At 36.1% G+C, this 26548-nt stretch overlaps 3 protein-coding genes and 1 pseudogene across 4 annotated transcripts; all 4 read left to right on the forward strand.

Moving 5' to 3' along the window:
* Positions 1–2818: 2818 nt before the first annotated feature.
* Positions 2819–5117, forward strand: LOC123722711. The gene is made up of 2 exons (XM_045685196.1): positions 2819–3100; positions 4432–5117. The coding sequence occupies exons 1-2, from the start codon at positions 2968–2970 to the stop codon at positions 5115–5117; spliced, it is 819 nt and encodes a 272-aa protein (XP_045541152.1). The 5' UTR covers positions 2819–2967.
* A 12679-nt stretch (positions 5118–17796) lies between these two features.
* LOC106711325 lies at positions 17797–22478 on the forward strand. Of its 2 annotated transcripts, none has more exons than XM_045685395.1 (2): positions 17797–18022; positions 21100–22478. In XM_045685395.1, exons 1-2 carry the CDS (start codon positions 17922–17924, stop codon positions 21986–21988), a joined length of 990 nt encoding a protein of 329 aa, XP_045541351.1. In that variant the 5' UTR covers positions 17797–17921; the 3' UTR covers positions 21989–22478. The 2 variants fall into 2 exon arrangements, with proteins under 2 accessions (XP_045541351.1, XP_045541350.1); XM_045685394.1 differs by having other exon boundaries at positions 17797–18025; positions 21103–22477.
* On the forward strand, positions 18231–20580 carry LOC123722750 (annotated as a pseudogene).
* Positions 22479–23939: 1461 nt separating the features above from the next.
* LOC123722712 lies at positions 23940–26025 on the forward strand. Its single transcript, XM_045685197.1, has 4 exons — positions 23940–24361; positions 24520–24702; positions 24812–24923; positions 25129–26025. Exons 1-4 carry the CDS (start codon positions 24284–24286, stop codon positions 26013–26015), a joined length of 1260 nt encoding a protein of 419 aa, XP_045541153.1. The 5' UTR covers positions 23940–24283; the 3' UTR covers positions 26016–26025.
* The last annotated feature ends 523 nt before the right edge of the window (positions 26026–26548 follow it).

Raw genomic sequence — 26548 nt, forward strand, 5'->3', positions numbered from 1 at the left:
TATAATCTGAGAGTTTGCATATATTTTAAAAAGGATAGTTACAGCATGTTGAAGAAACTGAGGCTACTACTGAACACTCATCAACATTTCCACAAAATGACATCAATATATCTACTGCTACCGCTTCAGATGTTCCAGAAACTCAGAACACTGGAAGAACTGGAACGCCTGTAGTAGAGCTAACAGGTTCGGAGGAAACTGCAGATCAATATGTGGATAACAATATTAATTTCAATTTTTGAATTATTTTTCATGGTGTTAACTTAGAAAATTAATAAAAGTTACTTTGATTTTAAAATGAGTACTTACTTTAAACACACTGCTAACCTTTCACAGCTACTGATGGAATTTCGGAAATTTGAGTCCTGTTTCTGAATATATGGTTGAACCATAGAGTGCAGCTTATGAAAAGTAGATCGAGAAACTCTATAAGAATTTTCGAAAGTTTCTTCATCAGCAGTTCGGAAAAAAGTATAATATTCACCGTGCACTGAACGATACTTGATATGATTTCTTAACCAAAATCTATGTTTTCTTATAGAATTATTAATATAGTATGTTGTAAGTAATTCGGTTTCTTCCGAGTCTAACATTTCTTCTTCGAGCAATGTGAGGTAGTAACATTTCAACTTTTGCGTCGACAACATGTCTGTTTTCCGTAATATTTCGCGTATGACTGAACTGACCGCCCGCCGCCCTCCGCTCAAATGACTCGTTGCGTGAACTCGGCCTAGCTCCGCACAGTCCGTAACTCCGCTCCGCAATACTCGCTAGCTCAGCTCCGCTGCCTCTCTCCGCGTCAATGGACAGGCAGCCTTACTGCCGGCCGCGGCGTTGCTTTTCGCACTTTACATAACAACTTCGTTCAACTTCGCTTACCGTCGGGCTAAGTCGGGTAACATGAAACACTATGCGTAAATCTTTCGCTATGCGTCCCCGGTCGCACCGCCATTGTTCCGGTGTAGTTCGCTCTGCGATCTCCCTGTCAAGTTGGGTTAGCGAATCTTTCCATAGTCGTACTTTCTGAGCTTTAATTCGATGCTCGTTCTGAATCGCGCCGGCTAATCGAGTCCCTTTAAAACTAGCTTGCTGTGTTCTAAGCGCGGTATGCTTTGTCCCTTAATCGAAGCTACCTTTTCTTTCGCGCCTATTAACGAAACTCTAACCGATCCGTCCTCGTATTGCGTTCGCCAGTAGTCCACCGTCGCGTATGCTTTCTCGCTCGCGTCATTAAATATGTGCAGTTGGCGTTCGACAACTCCCCCCGTAGATGCGTAACAGCGCGGCAGACGAAGTATTGCGGCTTCTCTTATGGCGTATAGCCAGCTCTGGAACTCTTCCCGCGCATTTATCGTAATGTAACTGAGAAGTCCTAATGGGTCGAATATTGACATCACTGCGCTTAACGCCTCGAGTTTGTTTGAATTCCAACTCGCTAAAACAAAGCCGGCGTTCGCGTGCACCTCAATGACTTCCTTCGTGGTATTCTTCACGTCATCTTCTTTCCAAGGCCGTCCGACGTTGTATCGACCGTGAAGAAGAAAAAGTGTCCTCATCGATAAACAAATCTGTAATAAAGTGAGGTTAAGTTTATGTGTTTAATGTTTATCTTAAGTGCATGTTGTTGATTGAATACATTTTTGTAATAACGAGCGCGTCTCGCCGTTAAGCATTACAGCTTGGCGAGATAAAAATCTTTGTTAAATCTTTTGTATGAAAAAAAAAAAAAAAGAGTATGCTCCATCGTATGTTACAGATCGGCCTTTAGCTTCACTAAATCCATCAGAAGTGGCTTTAGGTGTTTCAGATGACACCATCATGAATAGTTCAGAAGCAATATCAGAAGACTGTTATTGAAATAAATGATAATGCGTCTGAAACTGTAAACATTAATACTGACGAAAAACAAATATTTGATGCGCCAGGGTCATCGGGGGTTATTAATCTGTCTGCATCTTCAGGTGTCATGGAGCAATACAAAGATCAAGGCACTTTCTGTCCAGAAACAGTTCGTCCTCTTCCAAAGGCACCGCCAAGGATTGGAACAAACAAGAGACGTCTTAGAAAGTCTACTATTTTAACGGATACTCCATAAAAACTAGCTTTAGCAGAAGAGCAAATCAAGAAAAGGAAAGTTAGTGTCAGCAGCAAATTTGTTAAACGACAGGTTTTACAAACGAGTAGTGAAAGCTCTGAAAATGAAGAGGACAGTTTGGAGAATTTTTGTCTAGTGTAAAATATTATCTGCCCCTGATGAGTACAAATATCTACGAGATAAAAGGGTCTACAGAGTGAATATGCCAGTGGTGAATACTGCCTTCGCGCAACGCCACGGTCTCTTTGCCAAGGCGTTTACATATAAGAGAGTGGCGATGCACTGTAACATTAAAAACAAGAAAATCTACGAGGTAAAAAATATCGTGTCAAACTGGCTTGCCTCGGTGTCCTACGGCGAACTCGAGAATAACCTGGATTTAAATCGGCTAAACTAAAAAAAGTGATAACTTACATGGACCAGTTATCATACTGTTATGACGAGGATATGTTTATGGCCATTGATGCCGAATATGGACCAATTTCGAGTACTCAGCAAACCATGTACATAGAGCTTAAGGCTGCCTGTCCATTGACGCGGAGAGGGGCAGCGGAGCGGAGAAACGAAGAAATATTAACCAATAGGATTGCATGAAATCTCCGCTCCGCTTTAGTGGAAAGGGATTTGCGAGCTAGTTTAAAAATTCATACATTTTCGGAAGCGGTGCGTGGTAGCGGTGCGAGGTAGCGGTGCGAGGCGGCGGAGCGGGGCGGCGGAGCGGGGCGGCGGAGCGGGGCAGCCGAGTGAGCCGGCGCGGCGCGGCGGGGAAACGGCCCGGTCTCGGGGGCGGGGGTATGGGATATTGGGATAGTATGCCGCTGAAGTTTGTCCAGTACGTACGTGCGCTTTGTTGTAACGAAGAATTTTGAAAAATGGATGAAAGACTCATCGAAAGCGTAAAAAAGTTTCCTTGCCTGTGGGACACGAGTTCAGAATTTTATAAATGTAACGAAACAAAGGATGCGGCATGGAATCTCATCATTAATGAAGTAAACATAAAAGACGGTAATTATATATTTTTATTAAAATAAATATCATAGCTTACACTTCTTGCAATTCGTGAGCGCGCGTGAACATTATTTGTGTTGAAGTCTTGTACGTGTATGAGTATTGTTGTTAAGTATTTCAAGATTTTTTTCTTACGGTATGCGCTATGCGTTGCTGCCTTAACGCACACACAGATACATCGTCAACACAAACAAAGCCCACACGCAATCCTGATTTGCAACATATCGATACTTTCATAATATTAGCTGTATTTCACTTTACTTAATAGAACTTTAGTTTTTTTTATAATTGTTGATTGAAATTCGTGACGAAATGCGAGTATCTTGCCATGGAACTTTCCCCTGATTATTGAAGTAAGAACAATACATTTCTCGAACTTGATAACCTTTGTTTCTATAGTGTGTTTCTATTCTGTTATCCATTGAGATTAATATCTGCTCCTTGTTATTTTCGTTACTGTTTAGGTAATCAGGTTGTCGATCAATTAAATAATTGTGCAACACACATGTTGCTTTTATTATTTTATCAACTGTTTCGATTTTGCATTCGAAATCTTTATGATACACGTACCACTTTCGTGCCAGTACCCCAAAAGTTGCTTCAACAATGCGACGTGCCCGTGACAAGCGGTAATTAAATACTCTTTTTTCTGAATTCAGTCCATCACGGGGGTAAGGCCTCATAAAATTTTCCATTAATGGAAAAGCTTCGTCTCCTATAAATACAAATGGCAATGGCTCTCCGTCCTGATAAAGTGGTACGGGCTGAGGTAAATTTAAGCTCCTCTCTTTTAGGCGTTTTCCGAAAATGCTGTCGTCAAAAATTCCTGCATCTGAAAACCTTCCCATAGATCCTACATCAACCATTATGATTTTTCTTCTGGCATCAGCTAAACACATCAAAACCACAGAAAACCTCTTTTTATAATTGAAAAATGATGACCCTGATTTAGAAGGAGACTTGATATATACATGCTTGCCATCAAGAGCACCTAAGCAATTTTTGAATTGCCATAGGTCATCAAAATCCTTTGCAATTTTTTTCCAGTCGTTTTCTGTTGGTTCTGGCATAACATAAGGTTGCAATACGTTCCAAAGAACATCGCAAACTTCTTCTATAATTCTTGACACACTTTTTAATCCAATCCTGAAATTCTCTGCTATCCCCGTAAATGACTGGCCGGTTGCTAAATATCTGTAAAATAATAAAAAAAAACTTTTAACAATTACTCAAAACTAAACAAGTACCTAAATAAAAAATAATAACAGTTTTCACTTTTTAATTATGTGTATATAATACTACAGTGATGTGTTTGTTACTTGTTTCAGTTACAACCGCCAAATACCGATGGAAACAACTTAGAGATAACCATCGAGATGCATTAAAACGTCAAAATGCAACAAGGAGTGGACAGGCTAGAAGACAACGCAAGGAGTGGAAATATCAAAACGCCATGTCATTTCTTCTACCGTACATGTGTAACAGAGATCGAGCATCAAATTTTGAATCCTTAGAAGACTCGGCAAATGAGAATTCAAATCAGCCAAATTTTGATGATAATTCTCAAGAATCAAGCGGTATCTTGCCATCAACATCAAATAATCTTACCTCTGTCAATGTTTCCGATGATTCGACAGCATCTGGTCCGATTCCTTCCACATCGAAAAAAAGGAAGAACGATGAGATCCTAGATATATTAAGAAAAAATCAAGAAAACCGCGATCTTTTAAGACAAGAACGTACGGAAGTTAAAAATATGATGGGAGCCAGGGACAAGTATGATGAAATAGACTCTTTTTTTTTAAATTTGGCTGCGTCAACAAAAAAGTTGCCATATTATTTACAACTTCAAATAAAAAAAAATTGTTTTAATGCTGTAATGACAGCAGAAGAAACTAATTTGCAACAGTCCTGGTATTCTCCGAATAATTATGGTTACTCTACAAGCTCAACACCAACATCAGGCAATATAAATATCAGTAATAATACTGCAAATTCTTCGCATTGTAACTAACATTATTAATTAATTAAAGAATTAATTAATAATAAAAGTACTTAATTAAAAGTTTAATTTTCAATGGATTTAAAAGTCTATTATAATATATTAATATAATATATTATTCAATATTTAGATACTTAATTAATGGATGAAATATATTAAAAGAAAATATAAAAATATAATGGGGAGTTCATGTAATGAAAGTTGGAAAAAAGAGTTAAAGTCCCATAGAGAGTTCGCGTAATGAAAATTTTCAAAATTTTTCTAAGTTGAAAAATTATTGAGTGTTCACGTATTGAACTTTTATTTTTTTCCATTGATAAAAAGTATATGTTTGGACTTGGAATTGAAAGGGGAATATGAATTGATAATTAAAAATTTAGGGGATAAAAGTGGATTTCAATGCATGAATGCCCTAGGGGGTGAATGGCTCGTGTTATACATTTTGAGTGCATAGCTATACATGTGGGTGTGTGGTGTGACCAAAGTGGAAATATGAGAAATTCCAAAAAGGTCAAAATTGAATGTAAATATGTTAATATATCAATAATAGATATAAATTGATATAACTTTGTATATTTTAAGAGGGGGTATACAGAGTTAATAAAGAAATATTTACATAATAATAATAATAAATTATTATTATTATAACACTAGACGCATCAATATTAAAATAATTATATGAGTGAAAGGTCTCAAAGAAAGTGCTCTGATAGAGACGTATACATAATTACATGAATGATAATGATTTCACATAAGTTGAAGGTCTCGTATTTTTTTCATATTTATATATATATCTGATACCAACTGAATATAGTGGTGATCTAATCATTCGCTATATATATCAGTATGGGAGGAGTATGTGCTAGCGCTTCGGTGTTGGAATATACTCAGAACCATATTTTAGAGCTACGGCTTTAAGATAAGGGAATTCAATGTCTTAGAGGCTTGCTTCTATGATACATTGAATTACAAAACTTTCCGAAGTTGACTTAGACTAAATATATGGACTAAGAGGCTGTGAAGCTTGGTGTCTGGAAGTGGATTATATCGATCTAGCAAATATGTGAATACATACTTGCAGCAGTAATGCGTTGTGTATAAGTGCTGAGATTGTATACAATTTTAGTGCTGTACATTGATGCTTATTGCGAGACGATATGACGACTTGTGAAGGTTATGAGAGATGTTGTCTACGACATATTGGAATTGGTTTTCCATGAGTTGGTGATAGCACTCTAAACCGGAGCTTGTTGTTTATTGTCTACCGATGGTACATCTCTGATGCGACTATCACCGGATTGATATTTTCCATGGAGTGGATTACTGAGTACTTCATAGTAGTATGAATACATTATATTGGTCTGAGTTGATGGAGGTATTTGCTAAGATATTGTTGTTTGCTGCGATATTTGGTATGCGTCTTGAATGATGTACATTGGAGATCTTATGATGATCTTGTGCAAATTCAGTGATAGCGCCTGATATTGTAGTATGACGCTTGTCTTAATTAGATTTGCCCAAGTCGGATCTCTTGCTTCGAGATTGCAGACTGTCTGACCTCCCATGTTTAACAGAATTAATATGGCCAGTAAATTGTCCACATTTTGAAATTTTAATGACGAGTTGTCATTGAGTGATGCAAATTTGATCGATGTCTATGCTTTGCAATAAGACACAAAATCTCACCAACTGAATAATTGAATATACTGAAATATGAAATTGTGGCAAATAGCTTTCTTGATCATAGTTGGTGGAGCATATGCATTTGTCTCATGCGTGGTGGTAGCTGGAGGGAACAAAGTTCTCAAGGCTGCGAAAGCATTCGCTCAACGTTGGACCCCACCCCTTGAGGCGAGCAGTAGACTCACAATGCGCTCTACAGGCTGAGACCTGTGCTGACTATGACCTGAGAGTCTTGCCTTATATTATTTACACCTGTCGGTGTACAACACGCATTGATATGCGATATCGATTGAATTTGTGCTTACGCACTGACAATGAGTTGATACTCACTTGCTGGTTCGCCAGTATTTCTTGGAATCCAAAGGCCAACTATTGTCCCTACTTCGGGGGGAGTGCAATAGTGGGTCGGCACTCACCGCACACAGCGGGAGATGTTTTTGGAGCTGTGTGCCTCCCCACATTTTTTTTTTAAGAAATGAGGGGAGCGACTAATACTTGTAATGGGTATTGTAAATATAGCTTGTAAGCCTTTTACAAGTATAATAAAGATAATTTTAATTTCCTTTAATTTTAATTAATTATTAAGAGATACTAAACTCGGATTCGAGAATGGAAGTGAATAGTCATTACTCCAGATATAACCTAAAAGAATCAGTTACTATAAAAACACAACGTAGAACAAAATCCTAAATTAGACGATCACATATATAAAATATCACTGGCACAAATAACAAACTCAATCTTTGGAAAGATATACAAATTTTGTGTCCTTAGTCTACTGCAAAATTTTGTATAATCTGAGAGTTTGCATATATTTTAAAAAGGATAGTTACAATTTGGTGCCGTGACCAGGATATTTTTGAAAAATTAATACAGTAAGTAGACCTAGAGTCTACAATTTGTTGCTGGTGAAATGGAAAGGTTATTGGAGTATGGTTGTTGGCTTGAAGTTTTAGAATCTGGGGGTGGTACAATTATTAGAATTGATTTGATTGAAGGATATAAATATCTAAAGTGAGTAATAGTGGTCTGGATTTCAAAGTTTAAAAATTATAAGTGAGAGGAGATATATAAAAGTGGACATATTTAAAGTGAAAGTAAACAAATTAGAAATTTTTGAAAAATGAGTGGAATTAATAAAGGCAAAAAGAAGGGAGTTAAGAAAAATAAAGATATAAAAGTTTTACAAAAACTTTTAAAAGAGACAGTCAAATCTTTTGAGCAGAGATTCAATAAATTGGAAAGCATTATAAAGGAAGATAATTCCAGTAGAAATGGCAGTGTGGAGGAAGTTGCAGCCAAAAGTAATGATAATTATGATCCAAAGCAGCATATTGTTTATAATATAAGCAATATTGCTATTGATAAACCTAAATTTGGAGGTAATGAACAAGTACATCCAGTTACATTTATAGAGGATCTAATAAACTATTTTAAAAGAGTTCCTTCAAAAGGAATAGAAATTGATATAGCTCGAGAATGTCTGAGAGATGAGGCAAAGCATTGGGCTCGAATAAATAGTATTAAATGGTCAACCTTTGAAGATTTTAAAATAGATTTCCTTAGAGTCTTTTGGGGCGAAGAGGAACAAAATAAAGTAAGGAGATTCATAGTACAAAATAAATGGAATAGACGAACACATCCAACAATGGTAGGCTATTTCTTGTTTGTCATAGAGAAAGTACAAAAATTGTCATATCCAATACCTGAAAAACAGATACTTGCTGATGTCTTGAGACATTATCCTAAGAATATACAACAGTTATGGAGAATAGCTAAAATTGATACAATAATAGACACAACAGAATTCTTGAGGAATTTAGATGATATAGACAAACAAGATGAACATAAAGAATATGATTATTCTAATGAGAAACGAAAGAAATTGGATAATACCTTTGGAAAGAATCAACAACATTTCAAAAATTGGCGTAAACCAGATGAAATTAATAAAAATGTTGGATGTGTTAATGAAACTCAAATAGTACAAGATAAAATTGAAAATCCAAATTTAGTGAATCCAGAGTTGAAGTAGTTCCCGCTTCAATGGCTGGTGTCTTCAAAGGGAACAAAGCTTTACTTATATTAATGAAAATGGGGTGGCGTCCTGGTCAAGCACTGGGAAAAAGAAACAAAGGTTTATTAAAACCTATAGTTGTGAAAGGTCAAACTAATAGATTTGGTTTGGGTTATAAAGACGTTGGAAATGATCTAGTTAAAATGTTGAAATTTAAATCAGAATTACCCAAGTCAAAATTATATATACAAACAGTGTTTGAAAATGATGATGTGGTGGATTATCAAAAGGAATTAATAGGGAGTATGAGATCTGAAATAGATATAAAAATATGTAATGAACAAGTTACAGCACTTCTTGATACGGGAAGTGATGTTACTTGTATTTCAGAAAGCCTATTCTTACAGTTAAAGAATAATAATAATAATAACTTAGCAGTTTTACCTGTTAAAGCATTACAAATTAGAGGTGCTGTGGGACAGCGAAGTACAAAGATACAACAGATGATTATATTACCTATAAAGTTTGGTGAAGTTATTTTCGAGACACAGGCTTTAATTATTAATAATTTAATAAGACCGTTAATAATAGGGTTTGATTGGATGAAAATTAATAAGATTGCTATAAATTTAAAAGATAAAATGGCTGGAATAGAATTTAAAGCTAATGATAAAAATTATTTTATACCATTTAAAAGTTGCACTGAAACATATCTATGTAATAATAATTTGGAAACAGAAAATATTTTAGAAAATATTAAGTTTGGAACAGTATTAACTGAAATAGAAAGATGTAAAATTAAAAGCATAATAGATAAATATAAAGATATGTTTACTGATAGATTAGGTAGGACAAAAGTTTATGAACATAAAATAGAAATGATAGATGACATACCCATTGTTACACGATCATATCCAATACCTTATGCATATCGAACAAAGATGGAAGAGAAATTAAATGAAATGGAGCAATTAGGTATAATTACAAGGGCTTCAACGCCATATAGCAGTCCATTGACTTTTACATTGAAAAAAGATGGATCAATAAGAGTATTGTTAGATGCTAGAAATATAAATAAGAAAATGGTTGCAGAGACTGAGAAACCGCCTATACAATTAGATGTATTAAATTCATTTCATGGTGCAAAGTTTATAACTACAATAGATTTAAATAATGCATATTTTCAAATACCTATAAATGATGATGGAAAAAAGTATACAGGGTTCAATTTTAATGGCAAATCTTATGTGTATAATGTATTACCACAAGGATTAAAGACTTCAGTTGGAAGTTTTAGTAGAGCAATGAATTTAATATTAGGACCAGAGGTTCAAGACTTCTGTGTCAACTATTTAGATGATTTGGCTATTATAACAACTGGAAATTTGGAAAAGCATTTGGAACATATAGATATAGTATTAGGTAAATTAAATAAGGCTGGATTAACATGTAATTTAAAGAAATGTGAATTTATTTGTAAACAAATTAAAATGTTGGGATTTATTATTTCAACAGAAGGCATTAAAACAGATCCTGATAAAGTTAAAGCAATACAAGAATTTCCAATACCCCGAAAAATAAAGCAGTTAAGGGCCTTTTTAGGTCTTTGTAATTTTTATAGAAGATTTATTCCAAATTATAGTGAAAATATTATACCGTTATGTGATTTATTAAAGAAAGGACATAAGTTCATATGGGGTGAAAGAGAACAAAAGGCATTTAATAAAGTTAAAGAACAGTTCCTTAATACAATAAAGCTTCATCATCCTGATTTTAATAAACCATATTATTTACAAACAGATTGCTCTGGTGTTGGTCTCGCTGGAGTTTTGTATCAATTAAATGATAAAGGAGAAATGCAGATATTAGGTTATCATAGTAAAACTCTAAAGGGTTCAGAGTTAAATTGGTCAGTTACAGAGCAGGAGTTTTACGCTGTTATTAGTTGTCTAAAAAAGTTTGAAACTTATTTAAGAGGAAGTAAGGTCTTTATTTTAACTGATCACAAGGCACTTTTATTTATTAACAATATGAAATTATTTAATGGCAGAATTACAAGATGGATATTATATCTTGAACAGTTTCATTATGAAGTACAACATATATCAGGCAAAAATAATATTGTAGCAGATGTACTTTCTAGATATCCTCCTGATGGCAATTTAATACAAGAGAATAAGAATGCAAGTTTAGATATAGCTTATACAGAAATTGGGCGCAACAATGCTTTAATAGATAAATTAAAAAGTTTATCTATTTATCAGAAACGAGACTCTGATCTTTTAAATATTATTAATAAATTAAATTCATTAGGAAACATGGCACAAACAATTGACCCTAGATTGAAACGTTATATTTTAAAGAATCATCTATTATATTATAAAACAGATTTAAAAGAAGTTTTATGTTTACCTAAAAGTTTACAAAGCGAAGTTATTAGTCAAGTACATAATGAAATGGGTCATCAAGGAGCTTATAAAATTATAAAGTATATAAGAGATAGATTCTTTTGGAAAGGTTTAACTAAAAATATTAAAAGGCAGATAAAAACATGTCATATATGTCAATTGGCAAGGAAAGATAACATTAGTTATGTAGGTCCTTGTAAATCAATTGTCACAGAAAACATTGGTGATATGATAATGGCTGACTTATATGGACCATTACCATGTGGTAATTTCGGATATACTTTTATATTTGTTATACAAGATTCATTTAGTAAATTTGTAAAGTTATATCCTTTAAAACAGGCAACAGCAAAAACTATTGTGACCAAATTGAAACGTTATTCCGAATTAATAAAACCCAAAGCAGTATTAACTGATAATGGAAAACAATTTATAAGTAATCATTGGAAAAATTCATTAAGACAATTAAACATTAAACCGATATATACAACTGTTAGAAATCCAAGGCCTAACACAACAGAGCGAGTAAATAAGGAGTTGGGTAGATTGTTTAGAACCCTATGTCATAATAGACATAAAGATTGGGTTTATGAGTTGCCAAAAATAGAAGTTTTATATAATAATTCATTACATGATAGTACAGGCTATACGCCATGTGAAATATTGTATGGAGAAAGTAATGAGATGACATTTGATAGTGTTATTAAAGTTAAAAGAAGTAAACTTGTAGTAGGGCAAGTTAGAGAACAAGTTCGTAAAAATTTAAAACATTTTAGTGAAATACGTCAAACAAAGTTTGATAAAAGAAATAGATTAATAAAATATAATATTGGAGATTTAGTAAAGGTCAGAACTTCCACTAGATCTAATGCTGACAATAAACAGACAAGTAAATTTGATTTGGCTTATGAGGGGCCTTATGTAATTGCTTCGATTCCTTTTGATAATGTATATACATTATCTAATCCACAAACAAATGTTATAAGAGGGAATTTTAATGCTATTCACTTATTGAGATATTACAAATAACATATTTGTTTTTATTTTAAATCAATTAGAAGAGTTGTTATAAGTTGTTATAAGAATGTTTATTTTATTTTTATTTTTGTTTGATGTTTATATTGTAAATACTTTTTATGAATAAATAAATGGGAATATGGGATTGGGCGAATGACCCAATCACATTTATTAATGGTTACAAAAAGAGAAGTCATAATATGATATAACATAATAATGTGTTATAACCATCCAAGGACGTATTAATAACAAACAATAAATGGACATGTATATAGAGATATATATATATGACATATCCATCCAAGGACGTATTAATAACATTAATAAAATGGAATATATATATGGAGGTATCTATATGTATATTAAATCCATCCAAGGACGTATTAATAATATAAACTAAAAGAGATGTATATATGTATATGGAAACATGTGTATATATATGTTGTATCCATCCAAGGAAGTAATAATAACATTATTAAATAAATTATAAATTTATACATTTACTTTAACCAAAAGACAAGATTGATTGCATATTGATAGATGTGATTGGAGGGGTGATGGTGGCGGTCATTCCCTAGGGGTGGTTAAATGTGAAGTGTTTGAATTTTATTTAAAACAAAATTGCATTATTATTTTTACAAGTAAATTTAAACAAATTTTACGTCAATGACTAGACATTGTCAGACATTAACATAAAATTTGGGGGTGGATTGTAACTAACATTATTAATTAATTAAAGAATTAATTAATAATAAAAGTACTTAATTAAAAGTTTAATTTTCAATGGATTTAAAAGTCTATTATAATATATTAATATAATATATTATTCAATATTTAGATACTTAATTAATGGATGAAATATATTAAAAGAAAATATAAAAATATAATGGGGAGTTCATGTAATGAAAGTTGGAAAAAAGAGTTAAAGTCCCATAGAGAGTTCGCGTAATGAAAATTTTCAAAATTTTTCTAAGTTGAAAAATTATTGAGTGTTCACGTATTGAACTTTTATTTTTTTCCATTGATAAAAAGTATATGTTTGGACTTGGAATTGAAAGGGGAATATGAATTGATAATTAAAAATTTAGGGGATAAAAGTGGATTTCAATGCATGAATGCCCTAGGGGGTGAATGGCTCGTGTTATACATTTTGAGTGCATAGCTATACATGTGGGTGTGTGGTGTGACCAAAGTGGAAATATGAGAAATTCCAAAAAGGTCAAAATTGAATGTAAATATGTTAATATATCAATAATAGATATAAATTGATATAACTTTGTATATTTTAAGAGGGGGTATACAGAGTTAATAAAGAAATATTTACATAATAATAATAATAAATTATTATTATTATAACACTAGACGCATCAATATTAAAATAATTATATGAGTGAAAGGTCTCAAAGAAAGTGCTCTGATAGAGACGTATACATAATTACATGAATGATAATGATTTCACATAAGTTGAAGGTCTCGTATTTTTTTCATATTTATATATATATCTGATACCAACTGAATATAGTGGTGATCTAATCATTCGCTATATATATCAGTATGGGAGGAGTATGTGCTAGCGCTTCGGTGTTGGAATATACTCAGAACCATATTTTAGAGCTACGGCTTTAAGATAAGGGAATTCAATGTCTTAGAGGCTTGCTTCTATGATACATTGAATTACAAAACTTTCCGAAGTTGACTTAGACTAAATATATGGACTAAGAGGCTGTGAAGCTTGGTGTCTGGAAGTGGATTATATCGATCTAGCAAATATGTGAATACATACTTGCAGCAGTAATGCGTTGTGTATAAGTGCTGAGATTGTATACAATTTTAGTGCTGTACATTGATGCTTATTGCGAGACGATATGACGACTTGTGAAGGTTATGAGAGATGTTGTCTACGACATATTGGAATTGGTTTTCCATGAGTTGGTGATAGCACTCTAAACCGGAGCTTGTTGTTTATTGTCTACCGATGGTACATCTCTGATGCGACTATCACCGGATTGATATTTTCCATGGAGTGGATTACTGAGTACTTCATAGTAGTATGAATACATTATATTGGTCTGAGTTGATGGAGGTATTTGCTAAGATATTGTTGTTTGCTGCGATATTTGGTATGCGTCTTGAATGATGTACATTGGAGATCTTATGATGATCTTGTGCAAATTCAGTGATAGCGCCTGATATTGTAGTATGACGCTTGTCTTAATTAGATTTGCCCAAGTCGGATCTCTTGCTTCGAGATTGCAGACTGTCTGACCTCCCATGTTTAACAGAATTAATATGGCCAGTAAATTGTCCACATTTTGAAATTTTAATGACGAGTTGTCATTGAGTGATGCAAATTTGATCGATGTCTATGCTTTGCAATAAGACACAAAATCTCACCAACTGAATAATTGAATATACTGAAATATGAAATTGTGGCAAATAGCTTTCTTGATCATAGTTGGTGGAGCATATGCATTTGTCTCATGCGTGGTGGTAGCTGGAGGGAACAAAGTTCTCAAGGCTGCGAAAGCATTCGCTCAACGTTGGACCCCACCCCTTGAGGCGAGCAGTAGACTCACAATGCGCTCTACAGGCTGAGACCTGTGCTGACTATGACCTGAGAGTCTTGCCTTATATTATTTACACCTGTCGGTGTACAACACGCATTGATATGCGATATCGATTGAATTTGTGCTTACGCACTGACAATGAGTTGATACTCACTTGCTGGTTCGCCAGTATTTCTTGGAATCCAAAGGCCAACTATTGTCCCTACTTCGGGGGGAGTGCAATAGTGGGTCGGCACTCACCGCACACAGCGGGAGATGTTTTTGGAGCTGTGTGCCTCCCCACATTTTTTTTTTAAGAAATGAGGGGAGCGACTAATACTTGTAATGGGTATTGTAAATATAGCTTGTAAGCCTTTTACAAGTATAATAAAGATAATTTTAATTTCCTTTAATTTTAATTAATTATTAAGAGATACTAAACTCGGATTCGAGAATGGAAGTGAATAGTCATTACTCCAGATATAACCTAAAAGAATCAGTTACTATAAAAACACAACGTAGAACAAAATCCTAAATTAGACGATCACATATATAAAATATCACTGGCACAAATAACAAACTCAATCTTTGGAAAGATATACAAATTTTGTGTCCTTAGTCTACTGCAAAATTTTGTATAATCTGAGAGTTTGCATATATTTTAAAAAGGATAGTTACAGCATGTTGAAGAAACTGAGGCTACTACTGAACACTCATCAACATTTCCACAAAATGACATCAATATATCTACTGCTACCGCTTCAGATGTTCCAGAAACTCAGAACACTGGAAGAACTGGAACGCCTGTAGTAGAGCTAACAGGTTCGGAGGAAACTGCAGATCAATATGTGGATAACAATATTAATTTCAATTTTTGAATTATTTTTCATGGTGTTAACTTAGAAAATTAATAAAAGTTACTTTGATTTTAAAATGAGTACTTACTTTAAACACACTGCTAACCTTTCACAGCTACTGATGGAATTTCGGAAATTTGAGTCCTGTTTCTGAATATATGGTTGAACCATAGAGTGCAGCTTATGAAAAGTAGATCGAGAAACTCTATAAGAATTTTCGAAAGTTTCTTCATCAGCAGTTCGGAAAAAAGTATAATATTCACCGTGCACTGAACGATACTTGATATGATTTCTTAACCAAAATCTATGTTTTCTTATAGAATTATTAATATAGTATGTTGTAAGTAATTCGGTTTCTTCCGAGTCTAACATTTCTTCTTCGAGCAATGTGAGGTAGTAACATTTCAACTTTTGCGTCGACAACATGTCTGTTTTCCGTAATATTTCGCGTATGACTGAACTGACCGCCCGCCGCCCTCCGCTCAAATGACTCGTTGCGTGAACTCGGCCTAGCTCCGCACAGTCCGTAACTCCGCTCCGCAATACTCGCTAGCTCAGCTCCGCTGCCTCTCTCCGCGTCAATGGACAGGCAGCCTTACTGCCGGCCGCGGCGTTGCTTTTCGCACTTTACATAACAACTTCGTTCAACTTCGCTTACCGTCGGGCTAAGTCGGGTAACATGAAACACTATGCGTAAATCTTTCGCTATGCGTCCCCGGTCGCACCGCCATTGTTCCGGTGTAGTTCGCTCTGCGATCTCCCTGTCAAGTTGGGTTAGCGAATCTTTCCATAGTCGTACTTTCTGAGCTTTAATTCGATGCTCGTTCTGAATCGCGCCGGCTAATCGAGTCCCTTTAAAACTAGCTTGCTGTGTTCTAAGCGCGGTATGCTTTGTCCCTTAATCGAAGCTACCTTTTCTTTCGCGCCTATTAACGAAACTCTAACCGATCCGTCCTCGTATTGCGTTCGCCAGTAGTCCACCGTCGCGTATGCTTTCTCGCTCGCGTCATTAAATATGTGCAGTTGGCGTTCGACAACTCCCCCCGTAGATGCGTAACAGCGCGGCAGACGAAGTATTGCGGCTTCTCTTATGGCGTATAGCCAGCTCTGGAACTCTTCCCGCGCATTTATCGTAATGTAACTGAGAAGTCCTAATGGGTCGAATATTGACATCACTGCGCTTAACGCCTCGAGTTTGTTTGAATTCCAACTCGCTAAAACAAAGCCGGCGTTCGCGTGCACCTCAATGACTTCCTTCGTGGTATTCTTCACGTCATCTTCTTTCCAAGGCCGTCCGACGTTGTATCGACCGTGAAGAAGAAAAAGTGTCCTCATCGATAAACAAATCTGTAATAAAGTGAGGTTAAGTTTATGTGTTTAATGTTTATCTTAAGTGCATGTTGTTGATTGAATACATTTTTGTAATAACGAGCGCGTCTCGCCGTTAAGCATTACAGCTTGGCGAGATAAAAATCTTTGTTAAATCTTTTGTATGAAAAAAAAAAAAAAAGAGTATGCTCCATCGTATGTTACAGATCGGCCTTTAGCTTCACTAAATCCATCAGAAGTGGCTTTAGGTGTTTCAGATGACACCATCATGAATAGTTCAGAAGCAATATCAGAAGACTGTTATTGAAATAAATGATAATGCGTCTGAAACTGTAAACATTAATACTGACGAAAAACAAATATTTGATGCGCCAGGGTCATCGGGGGTTATTAATCTGTCTGCATCTTCAGGTGTCATGGAGCAATACAAAGATCAAGGCACTTTCTGTCCAGAAACAGTTCGTCCTCTTCCAAAGGCACCGCCAAGGATTGGAACAAACAAGAGACGTCTTAGAAAGTCTACTATTTTAACGGATACTCCATAAAAACTAGCTTTAGCAGAAGAGCAAATCAAGAAAAGGAAAGTTAGTGTCAGCAGCAAATTTGTTAAACGACAGGTTTTACAAACGAGTAGTGAAAGCTCTGAAAATGAAGAGGACAGTTTGGAGAATTTTTGTCTAGTGTAAAATATTATCTGCCCCTGATGAGTACAAATATCTACGAGATAAAAGGGTCTACAGAGTGAATATGCCAGTGGTGAATACTGCCTTCGCGCAACGCCACGGTCTCTTTGCCAAGGCGTTTACATATAAGAGAGTGGCGATGCACTGTAACATTAAAAACAAGAAAATCTACGAGGTAAAAAATATCGTGTCAAACTGGCTTGCCTCGGTGTCCTACGGCGAACTCGAGAATAACCTGGATTTAAATCGGCTAAACTAAAAAAAGTGATAACTTACATGGACCAGTTATCATACTGTTATGACGAGGATATGTTTATGGCCATTGATGCCGAATATGGACCAATTTCGAGTACTCAGCAAACCATGTACATAGAGCTTAAGGCTGCCTGTCCATTGACGCGGAGAGGGGCAGCGGAGCGGAGAAACGAAGAAATATTAACCAATAGGATTGCATGAAATCTCCGCTCCGCTTTAGTGGAAAGGGATTTGCGAGCTAGTTTAAAAATTCATACATTTTCGGAAGCGGTGCGTGGTAGCGGTGCGAGGTAGCGGTGCGAGGCGGCGGAGCGGGGCGGCGGAGCGGGGCGGCGGAGCGGGGCAGCCGAGTGAGCCGGCGCGGCGCGGCGGGGAAACGGCCCGGTCTCGGGGGCGGGGGTATGGGATATTGGGATAGTATGCCGCTGAAGTTTGTCCAGTACGTACGTGCGCTTTGTTGTAACGAAGAATTTTGAAAAATGGATGAAAGACTCATCGAAAGCGTAAAAAAGTTTCCTTGCCTGTGGGACACGAGTTCAGAATTTTATAAATGTAACGAAACAAAGGATGCGGCATGGAATCTCATCATTAATGAAGTAAACATAAAAGACGGTAATTATATATTTTTATTAAAATAAATATCATAGCTTACACTTCTTGCAATTCGTGAGCGCGCGTGAACATTATTTGTGTTGAAGTCTTGTACGTGTATGAGTATTGTTGTTAAGTATTTCAAGATTTTTTTCTTACGGTATGCGCTATGCGTTGCTGCCTTAACGCACACACAGATACATCGTCAACACAAACAAAGCCCACACGCAATCCTGATTTGCAACATATCGATACTTTCATAATATTAGCTGTATTTCACTTTACTTAATAGAACTTTAGTTTTTTTTATAATTGTTGATTGAAATTCGTGACGAAATGCGAGTATCTTGCCATGGAACTTTCCCCTGATTATTGAAGTAAGAACAATACATTTCTCGAACTTGATAACCTTTGTTTCTATAGTGTGTTTCTATTCTGTTATCCATTGAGATTAATATCTGCTCCTTGTTATTTTCGTTACTGTTTAGGTAATCAGGTTGTCGATCAATTAAATAATTGTGCAACACACATGTTGCTTTTATTATTTTATCAACTGTTTCGATTTTGCATTCGAAATCTTTATGATACACGTACCACTTTCGTGCCAGTACCCCAAAAGTTGCTTCAACAATGCGACGTGCCCGTGACAAGCGGTAATTAAATACTCTTTTTTCTGAATTCAGTCCATCACGGGGGTAAGGCCTCATAAAATTTTCCATTAATGGAAAAGCTTCGTCTCCTATAAATACAAATGGCAATGGCTCTCCGTCCTGATAAAGTGGTACGGGCTGAGGTAAATTTAAGCTCCTCTCTTTTAGGCGTTTTCCGAAAATGCTGTCGTCAAAAATTCCTGCATCTGAAAACCTTCCCATAGATCCTACATCAACCATTATGATTTTTCTTCGGGCATCAGCTAAACACATCAAAACCACAGAAAACCTCTTTTTATAATTGAAAAATAAATAATAAAAAAAAACTTTTAACAATTACTCAAAACTAAACAAGTACCTAAATAAAAAATAATAACAGTTTTCACTTTTTAATTATGTGTATATAATACTACAGTGATGTGTTTGTTACTTGTTTCAGTTACAACCGCCAAATACCGATGGAAACAACTTAGAGATAACCATCGAGATGCATTAAAACGTCAAAATGCAACAAGGAGTGGACAGGCTAGAAGACAACGCAAGGAGTGGAAATATCAAAACGCCATGTCATTTCTTCTACCGTACATGTGTAACAGAGATCGAGCATCAAATTTTGAATCCTTAGAAGACTCGGCAAATGAGAATTCAAATCAGCCAAATTTTGATGATAATTCTCAAGAATCAAGCGGTATCTTGCCATCAACATCAAATAATCTTACCTCTGTCAATGTTTCCGATGATTCGACAGCATCTGGTCCGATTCCTTCCACATCGAAAAAAAGGAAGAACGATGAGATCCTAGATATATTAAGAAAAAATCAAGAAAACCGCGATCTTTTAAGACAAGAACGTACGGAAGTTAAAAATATGATGGGAGCCAGGGACAAGTATGATGAAATAGACTCTTTTTTTTTTAAATTTGGCTGCGTCAACAAAAAAGTTGCCATATTATTTACAACTTCAAATAAAAAAAAATTGTTTTAATGCTGTAATGACAGCAGAAGAAACTAATTTGCAACAGTCCTGGTATTCTCCGAATAATTATGGTTACTCTACAAGCTCAACACCAACATCAGGCAATATAAATATCAGTAATAATACTGCAAATTCTTCGCATGTTGAAGAAACTGAGGCTACTACTGAACACTCATCAACATTTCCACAAAATGACATCAATATATCTACTGCTACCGCTTCAGATGTTCCAGAAACTCAGAACACTGGAAGAACTGGAACGCCTGTAGTAGAGCTAACAGGTTCGGAGGAAACTGCAGATCAATATGTGGATAACAATATTAATTTCAATTTTTGAATTATTTTTCATGGTGTTAACTTAGAAAATTAATAAAAGTTACTTTGATTTTAAAATGAGTACTTACTTTAAACACACTGCTAACCTTTCACAGCTACTGATGGAATTTCGGAAATTTGAGTCCTGTTTCTGAATATATGGTTGAACCATAGAGTGCAGCTTATGAAAAGTAGATCGAGAAACTCTATAAGAATTTTCGAAAGTTTCTTCATCAGCAGTTCGGAAAAAAGTATAATATTCACCGTGCACTGAACGATACTTGATATGATTTCTTAACCAAAATCTATGTTTTCTTATAGAATTATTAATATAGTATGTTGTAAGTAATTCGGTTTCTTCCGAGTCTAACATTTCTTCTTCGAGCAATGTGAGGTAGTAACATTTCAACTTTTGCGTCGACAACATGTCTGTTTTCCGTAATATTTCGCGTATGACTGAACTGACCGCCCGCCGCCCTCCGCTCAAATGACTCGTTGCGTGAACTCGGCCTAGCTCCGCACAGTCCGTTACTCCGCTCCGCAATACTCGCTGGCTCCGCACCGCTGCCTAGCTCCGCGTCAATGGACAGACACAGTCCGTAACTCCGCTCCGCAATACTCGCTAGCTCAGCTCCGCTGCCTCTCTCCGCGTCAATGGACAGGCAGCCTAATTCTCAGCACCGTAGCGCCCTTCCATGGTATGCGTCGTCAGGGTGTACCGCAGCATCTGCCCCCAGGATGGTCTTGTGTCGTGAAACACTCGGCCCTGTGTTCTTACCATTTTCTGTTGACCAGTGGGAAGTGCTTACGGTGGGCCGCAACGGCCACGACGTTGGGGAGGCCCTAGTCTCAAGCATTTTGACTCCGTCTCTCAAATACCACATGCGTGACTGTCGTTCAGAAGACAAGGTCCTGGTCATCAACCAGAAAATGAACTCCAAGTCCGTCGCACAGAAAGCTTGGTCAGTTGACCCCGCTATGTACCCTGACCCACCCAACTTTACTTTTTTAGTGAAACAGGTCGCTGGCGCGAACGATCAAACGTCTGGAACATCGAACACCCCAGACGTGGAGGAAAAGAAGGGGCTGGGCCCAACGCAGGCGGCACCAATAGGGCAAATCATAATGCCGGTGCAGCCGAAGACAGAAGCCACATCCCCCACGGAGGAAAGCGTCCCAACAGAGACGAAAGGTACAGCGCCCGCATCGAGCGGGACTGGCCAAGAAAAAAGGACAATAAAGATAGCTGAGAACCTGCGCATGTCAGCCGACCTCCACGCCACAGCACACGCAGGTCTCGAATCATCTGTGGCATCTCCGAGCCCCGGGACATGGGAATCTCCCGGTGTTAACGGTACCAGACTGACTATTCCCGTGATGACCGGCCGACTAGCCGATAGGGGAGCGAGCCTTTATAGCGTAAGTGTGGACGATGAACTGATCAAGGCACTAGATGCCATTGGTCCCTTCAAACCCAACGTCGACAATTTGGGCTCATTGGTTCGCTTCCGTGTTACAGTTCGAACATTGGTTTCAAGTAATGCTATCGAGACTTGAGCCAAAAGCAGTGGTTGTCATGGACAATGCCAGCTACCACTCAAGATGCCAGGAACAAAATCCCAGTTACTAGTTGGAAAAAAATAGATATTCAAGAATGGCTTTCTTCAAAGCAAAATTCTTTTGAGGCAAAGGAAACAAAAGTCCAGCTCTTGAAAAAGGTGAAAGATGTCAAGATTCAGTACCAATCGTACGTGGTCGATGAGCTGGCAAAAGCAGTTGGTGTGGAGGTATTGAGATTACCTCCGTACCATTGCGATTTGAATCCCATCGAACTAGTGTGGGCAGACGTCAAGGGGTATGTGTCCCGAAAAAATACAACATTTAAAATGATGTTAAAAGCTGCTCCAGGCTTTAGGCAAAATTTCAGCAAAAAAATGGCAAAATTACATCAGTCTTAGCTTAATTTTATTTGCAGGTCCAAACACTACTAAAAAAGTATTGAATCGTATAAAATTGACCAAAAAAGAGCATAATTTATACCATAAATTGGTAAAAATGAGAATTAAATTGTCAAAATGCCGGAACAGAGCGCTGAAGCAATCATTACAATTAAAAGAAGCCAAAAATTTTATGAAGAGTAGCAACTTTATAGCTACTGTTAACAATTTGCCAAGTGCTGCTAAAGTTTTAACTATGTTACAGTTCAGAGAGTATAAAAAGAAAGAAAAAGGGAGAAGATTTTCTACTGAAGAAAAAATATTAGCTTTGGCAATGCTGAAGCAAAGCCCCAAAGGTTATCGCTTTCTGCGAAGAATGTTAGTTTTGCCTTCCCAGCAAATACTGACAACATTTTTGAACCAGGCCAATATAAAGCCTGGTATTAACAATAATGTCTTTGCTCAACTTAAATCAAGAGCAAACAAAATGAAGCCAGCAGACAAACTCTGCATATTAATGTTTGATGAAATGTCACTAAAAGCTAACATTACATACAATGAAAGAAAAGATTTGGTGGTAGGTTTTGTTAATAATGGACGCGAGACAAAACCTGAATTTGCAGACCATGCACAGGTTTTTATGATCAGGGGTCTCATAAGGAAATATAAACAACCTGTTGCTTATACATTTGCACAGGCAGCCACTAAAGGCCCAGAGCTGGCTTTGCAAATTAAAACAATAATTGAAAACTTGCAAGAAACTGGCTTCAATGTAGTGGCTACAGTATGTGACCAAGGCATTAATAATAGAAATGCCTTAAATCTTCTCTTAAATGAAACCAGGGTACATATGCTTAGAAGTGGACAAGAAGTTAGAGAAGAGACGAAATTAATAATAATTAATGACAAGAAAATTGTTCCACTATATGATCCCCTACATTTGTTAAAAGGTATACGAAATAATCTTTTAGAGAAGAATTTAAGGTATACAAGTGATAATATAGAAAAGATTGCTAAATGGGATCACATTAAACAATTACATGAAGAAAATCCTGCACATAAAGGAATCCGATTAGTGCCCAAATTGTCTGACAGTCATGTTGATCCGATGAGAACGAAAATGAAAGTTAAATTTGCCAGCCAAGTGTTCAGTAGAACTGTGTCTTCCACTATGGGATACCTTGCAGGTAAGACCAGAGCCTCGAGCACGAATAATTTTCGAATTCGTATCGTTAATCTATCGAGTCCTCGATACGATAACGGAGTATTACGTTAGGCGGCAGCACGAAGCACACTCCGTCGACTATCGAGAGCTCGATACGATTTCGTTAGTGACGTCATCCTAACGTAATTAAGGACGAGCCCTTGTGAGCGTAATGAACATTCTATTGAATGAATTATACGTCCGAAAACTGAACGAATTAGTGAAGTTTTTATTACTTTAAGCTTAACGGCCTATTTAGTGTAAATTAAATTAAAACCAAGTCCTTAAAATATAGAAAAACTTTGAATAAATTACATGATATTTTATATTATATAGGATATTTTATGTATATATGTTTATAGGATATATCTTGTATTTTTTTACGGTTTCTGAACGACACGGCACCACTTGACATAGCGTCTTACGTCGCCAAGGTTAAGTTTGTTTTAGTATTGTGTTTACAAACTTTAGAAAGCATTCTACGTTTTTAATTATTCGTGTCGCGTTTTAGTGTTTTTAAATAATGAGAACGAGTCATTTGCAATACTTGATGATGGAGTTTATGGAAGTGTAAGTTTAAAAGTTTTTAATTTGCAATACTAAGTGTGTGGATCTTACTGATCAAATGCCAATGGAAATCGCAATTTCTGTTCCAGAAATGGAGATTTATCCAAACCTTCTGGTGGTCCACGAGGTCGGCATTTTATTCAAATGAAGTGGAAAGAACTAACTAATAAATTAAATAGTGATGGCACAGGAGACCCTAGATCCGAAGAGAAATGGCGCAAGGTTTGTTATCTCAAAGGTCTTTATTTTTTTAGTTGGTGCACTTGACTTGGAACAATTTTACCTTTTCTGCCTCAAACCCTTTTTTGTCCTTCTTTTATGCTTTTTGTTGAAATCTTTTGTTTATTAATTTGCTTTAATTTTTCTATTTGTTAATAAAGGTATGGAGTGACTATAAAAATAACACTAAAAAGAAGTGTGCCAAAATGAATAGGGGCGCTAGTGGCACTGGTGGTGGGCCAGCACTTCAATTATCATTGACTGACCTTGAAAATAGGGTCATGCAGATAATTGGAGTGCAAGCAGCAACGGGTATGGTGATAGAAGAAGCTGGGTTTCAGCGGGTTAACTGTATTTGACATAATGTTTAACATCTGATTCTGATTGAATGAATATTTTACATTTCAGTTCTGTGAAATAAGTTAGAAAATAATTTATTAATTTTCATTTTAGGGTGTAGCGACTGAGGTTGATACTCCATCAATTCAACCTGATAAATCAGTACCTGAAGTCTCTTCAGAATTTTATATAGAAGGTATATTATCTCATTTTTATAAATTACCTTCTCATTGTTATGTTTTATATTAATTAATTAAATATCTTACTGCCACATGACACAAGGTTATGTTTCAGTTAAACAGGCATAACTGTTACTATACAAATATGTAATTTGGTTACCACTAGTTTAAGTCTATATTATAGCTATATTTAGAAATAGTATATCTGGGACAACTAGTTTTATATTTAATAAATATTGTAATATATTTTAGATTGGATTACTCCTGGTACCAGCAAGGAACCCACTGTTGCACCTCCATCTATGTTGTCACCACCAGCACCTACTGAGGCCCATCCTACATCACCTCCAAATGCTCCTGTGGAAGAGGAGTGGAAGCCTCCACCACAAAAAAAATTTAAAAACAACAACGAAGTAATTAAAATGTTAATTAAAGGAGATATGCAATCTAGGGAGTATGCTAAGGAGCGTGATAGGGTATATGAGGAGACAGAAAAGGAAAGATTAAGATTAAAGAATGAACATCCATCCACTGACCAACTGCTGTTTGTTATTGTTACAACAAATATGATTCATGGTCCATGTGGTACTCTTAATAGTTCATCGCCTTGCATGGCTGATGGAAAATGTACTAAAAATTACCCTAAAGATTTTACCAATGATACGGTCACAAATGTCGACGGATACTCAATATATCGTCGAAGAAATCCTGAAAATGGCGGACAGTCATTTATTAAAAATATCATCAACACAGATATTGATATTGACAATCGTTGGGTGGCGCCATATTCGCCTCTGCTGAGCAAGACATATAATGCTCATATTAATATTGAGTTCTGCAGTTCTGTGAAGAGCATCAAATACATTTGCAAGTATGTCCATAAAGGCAGTGATATGGCTGTGTTTAGAATGGAAAATACTAATGTGAATGCTCCTCCAGTGAATAAAAACGATGAAATAACGCTCTACCAAATTAGTCGGTACATCAGCTCCAATGAAGCTGCTTGGCGTATCTTTGGTTTTCCAATTCATCATACATCTTCATCCAGCGATGCGGATCCGCAAACGTATCAATTTCTATTGTTTAGTTTTGACTTGCCGCCATTTTCGAATCGCCGATTAAATAAAACGAGTAAATAAACAATATATTGTAGAGCCGGTGCAAGAAGATACCTTGGAGATAGAAGAAGATCGTCTAGATGATGACGCAGAACCCGTTAAAATGACTTTAGAGCTAGAGCTTGAGATAGAACTTAGAAGAGAGAAGGAGAACTTTAATAAACAAAAGCCAAGTGGTCAATTAGATTACGAAAAGATCCTGAAAAAAGAAATGAGCGTTTATGAAAGCGAAGGAGTCCAAAGAGTAAGGCTTACTCATCGATATTGGACTGAAGAAGACTTTAAAAAAGTTCTTTGGACTGATGAATCAAAGTTCGAAATATTCGGTTCGAAAAGAAGAGTTTATGTACGTCGTAGTGCCGAAGAAAAGATGTTGCCAGACTGTGTAGTGCCAACGGTCAAACATGGTGGAGGCTCTATTATGGTCTGGGGATGTTTCTCTGGCTATGGGACCGGAGATTTGGTTAAAATTGAAGGAATAATGTAAATGTAATGTTTGGTGTAAAAATTATCTTAATGATCGCAGCTACCAAGTAAAAGTCGGAACGTCGTAC

Source organism: Papilio machaon, chromosome 29, assembly GCF_912999745.1.
Source record: "Papilio machaon chromosome 29, ilPapMach1.1, whole genome shotgun sequence".
Lineage (NCBI taxonomy): Eukaryota > Metazoa > Arthropoda > Insecta > Lepidoptera > Papilionidae > Papilio > Papilio machaon.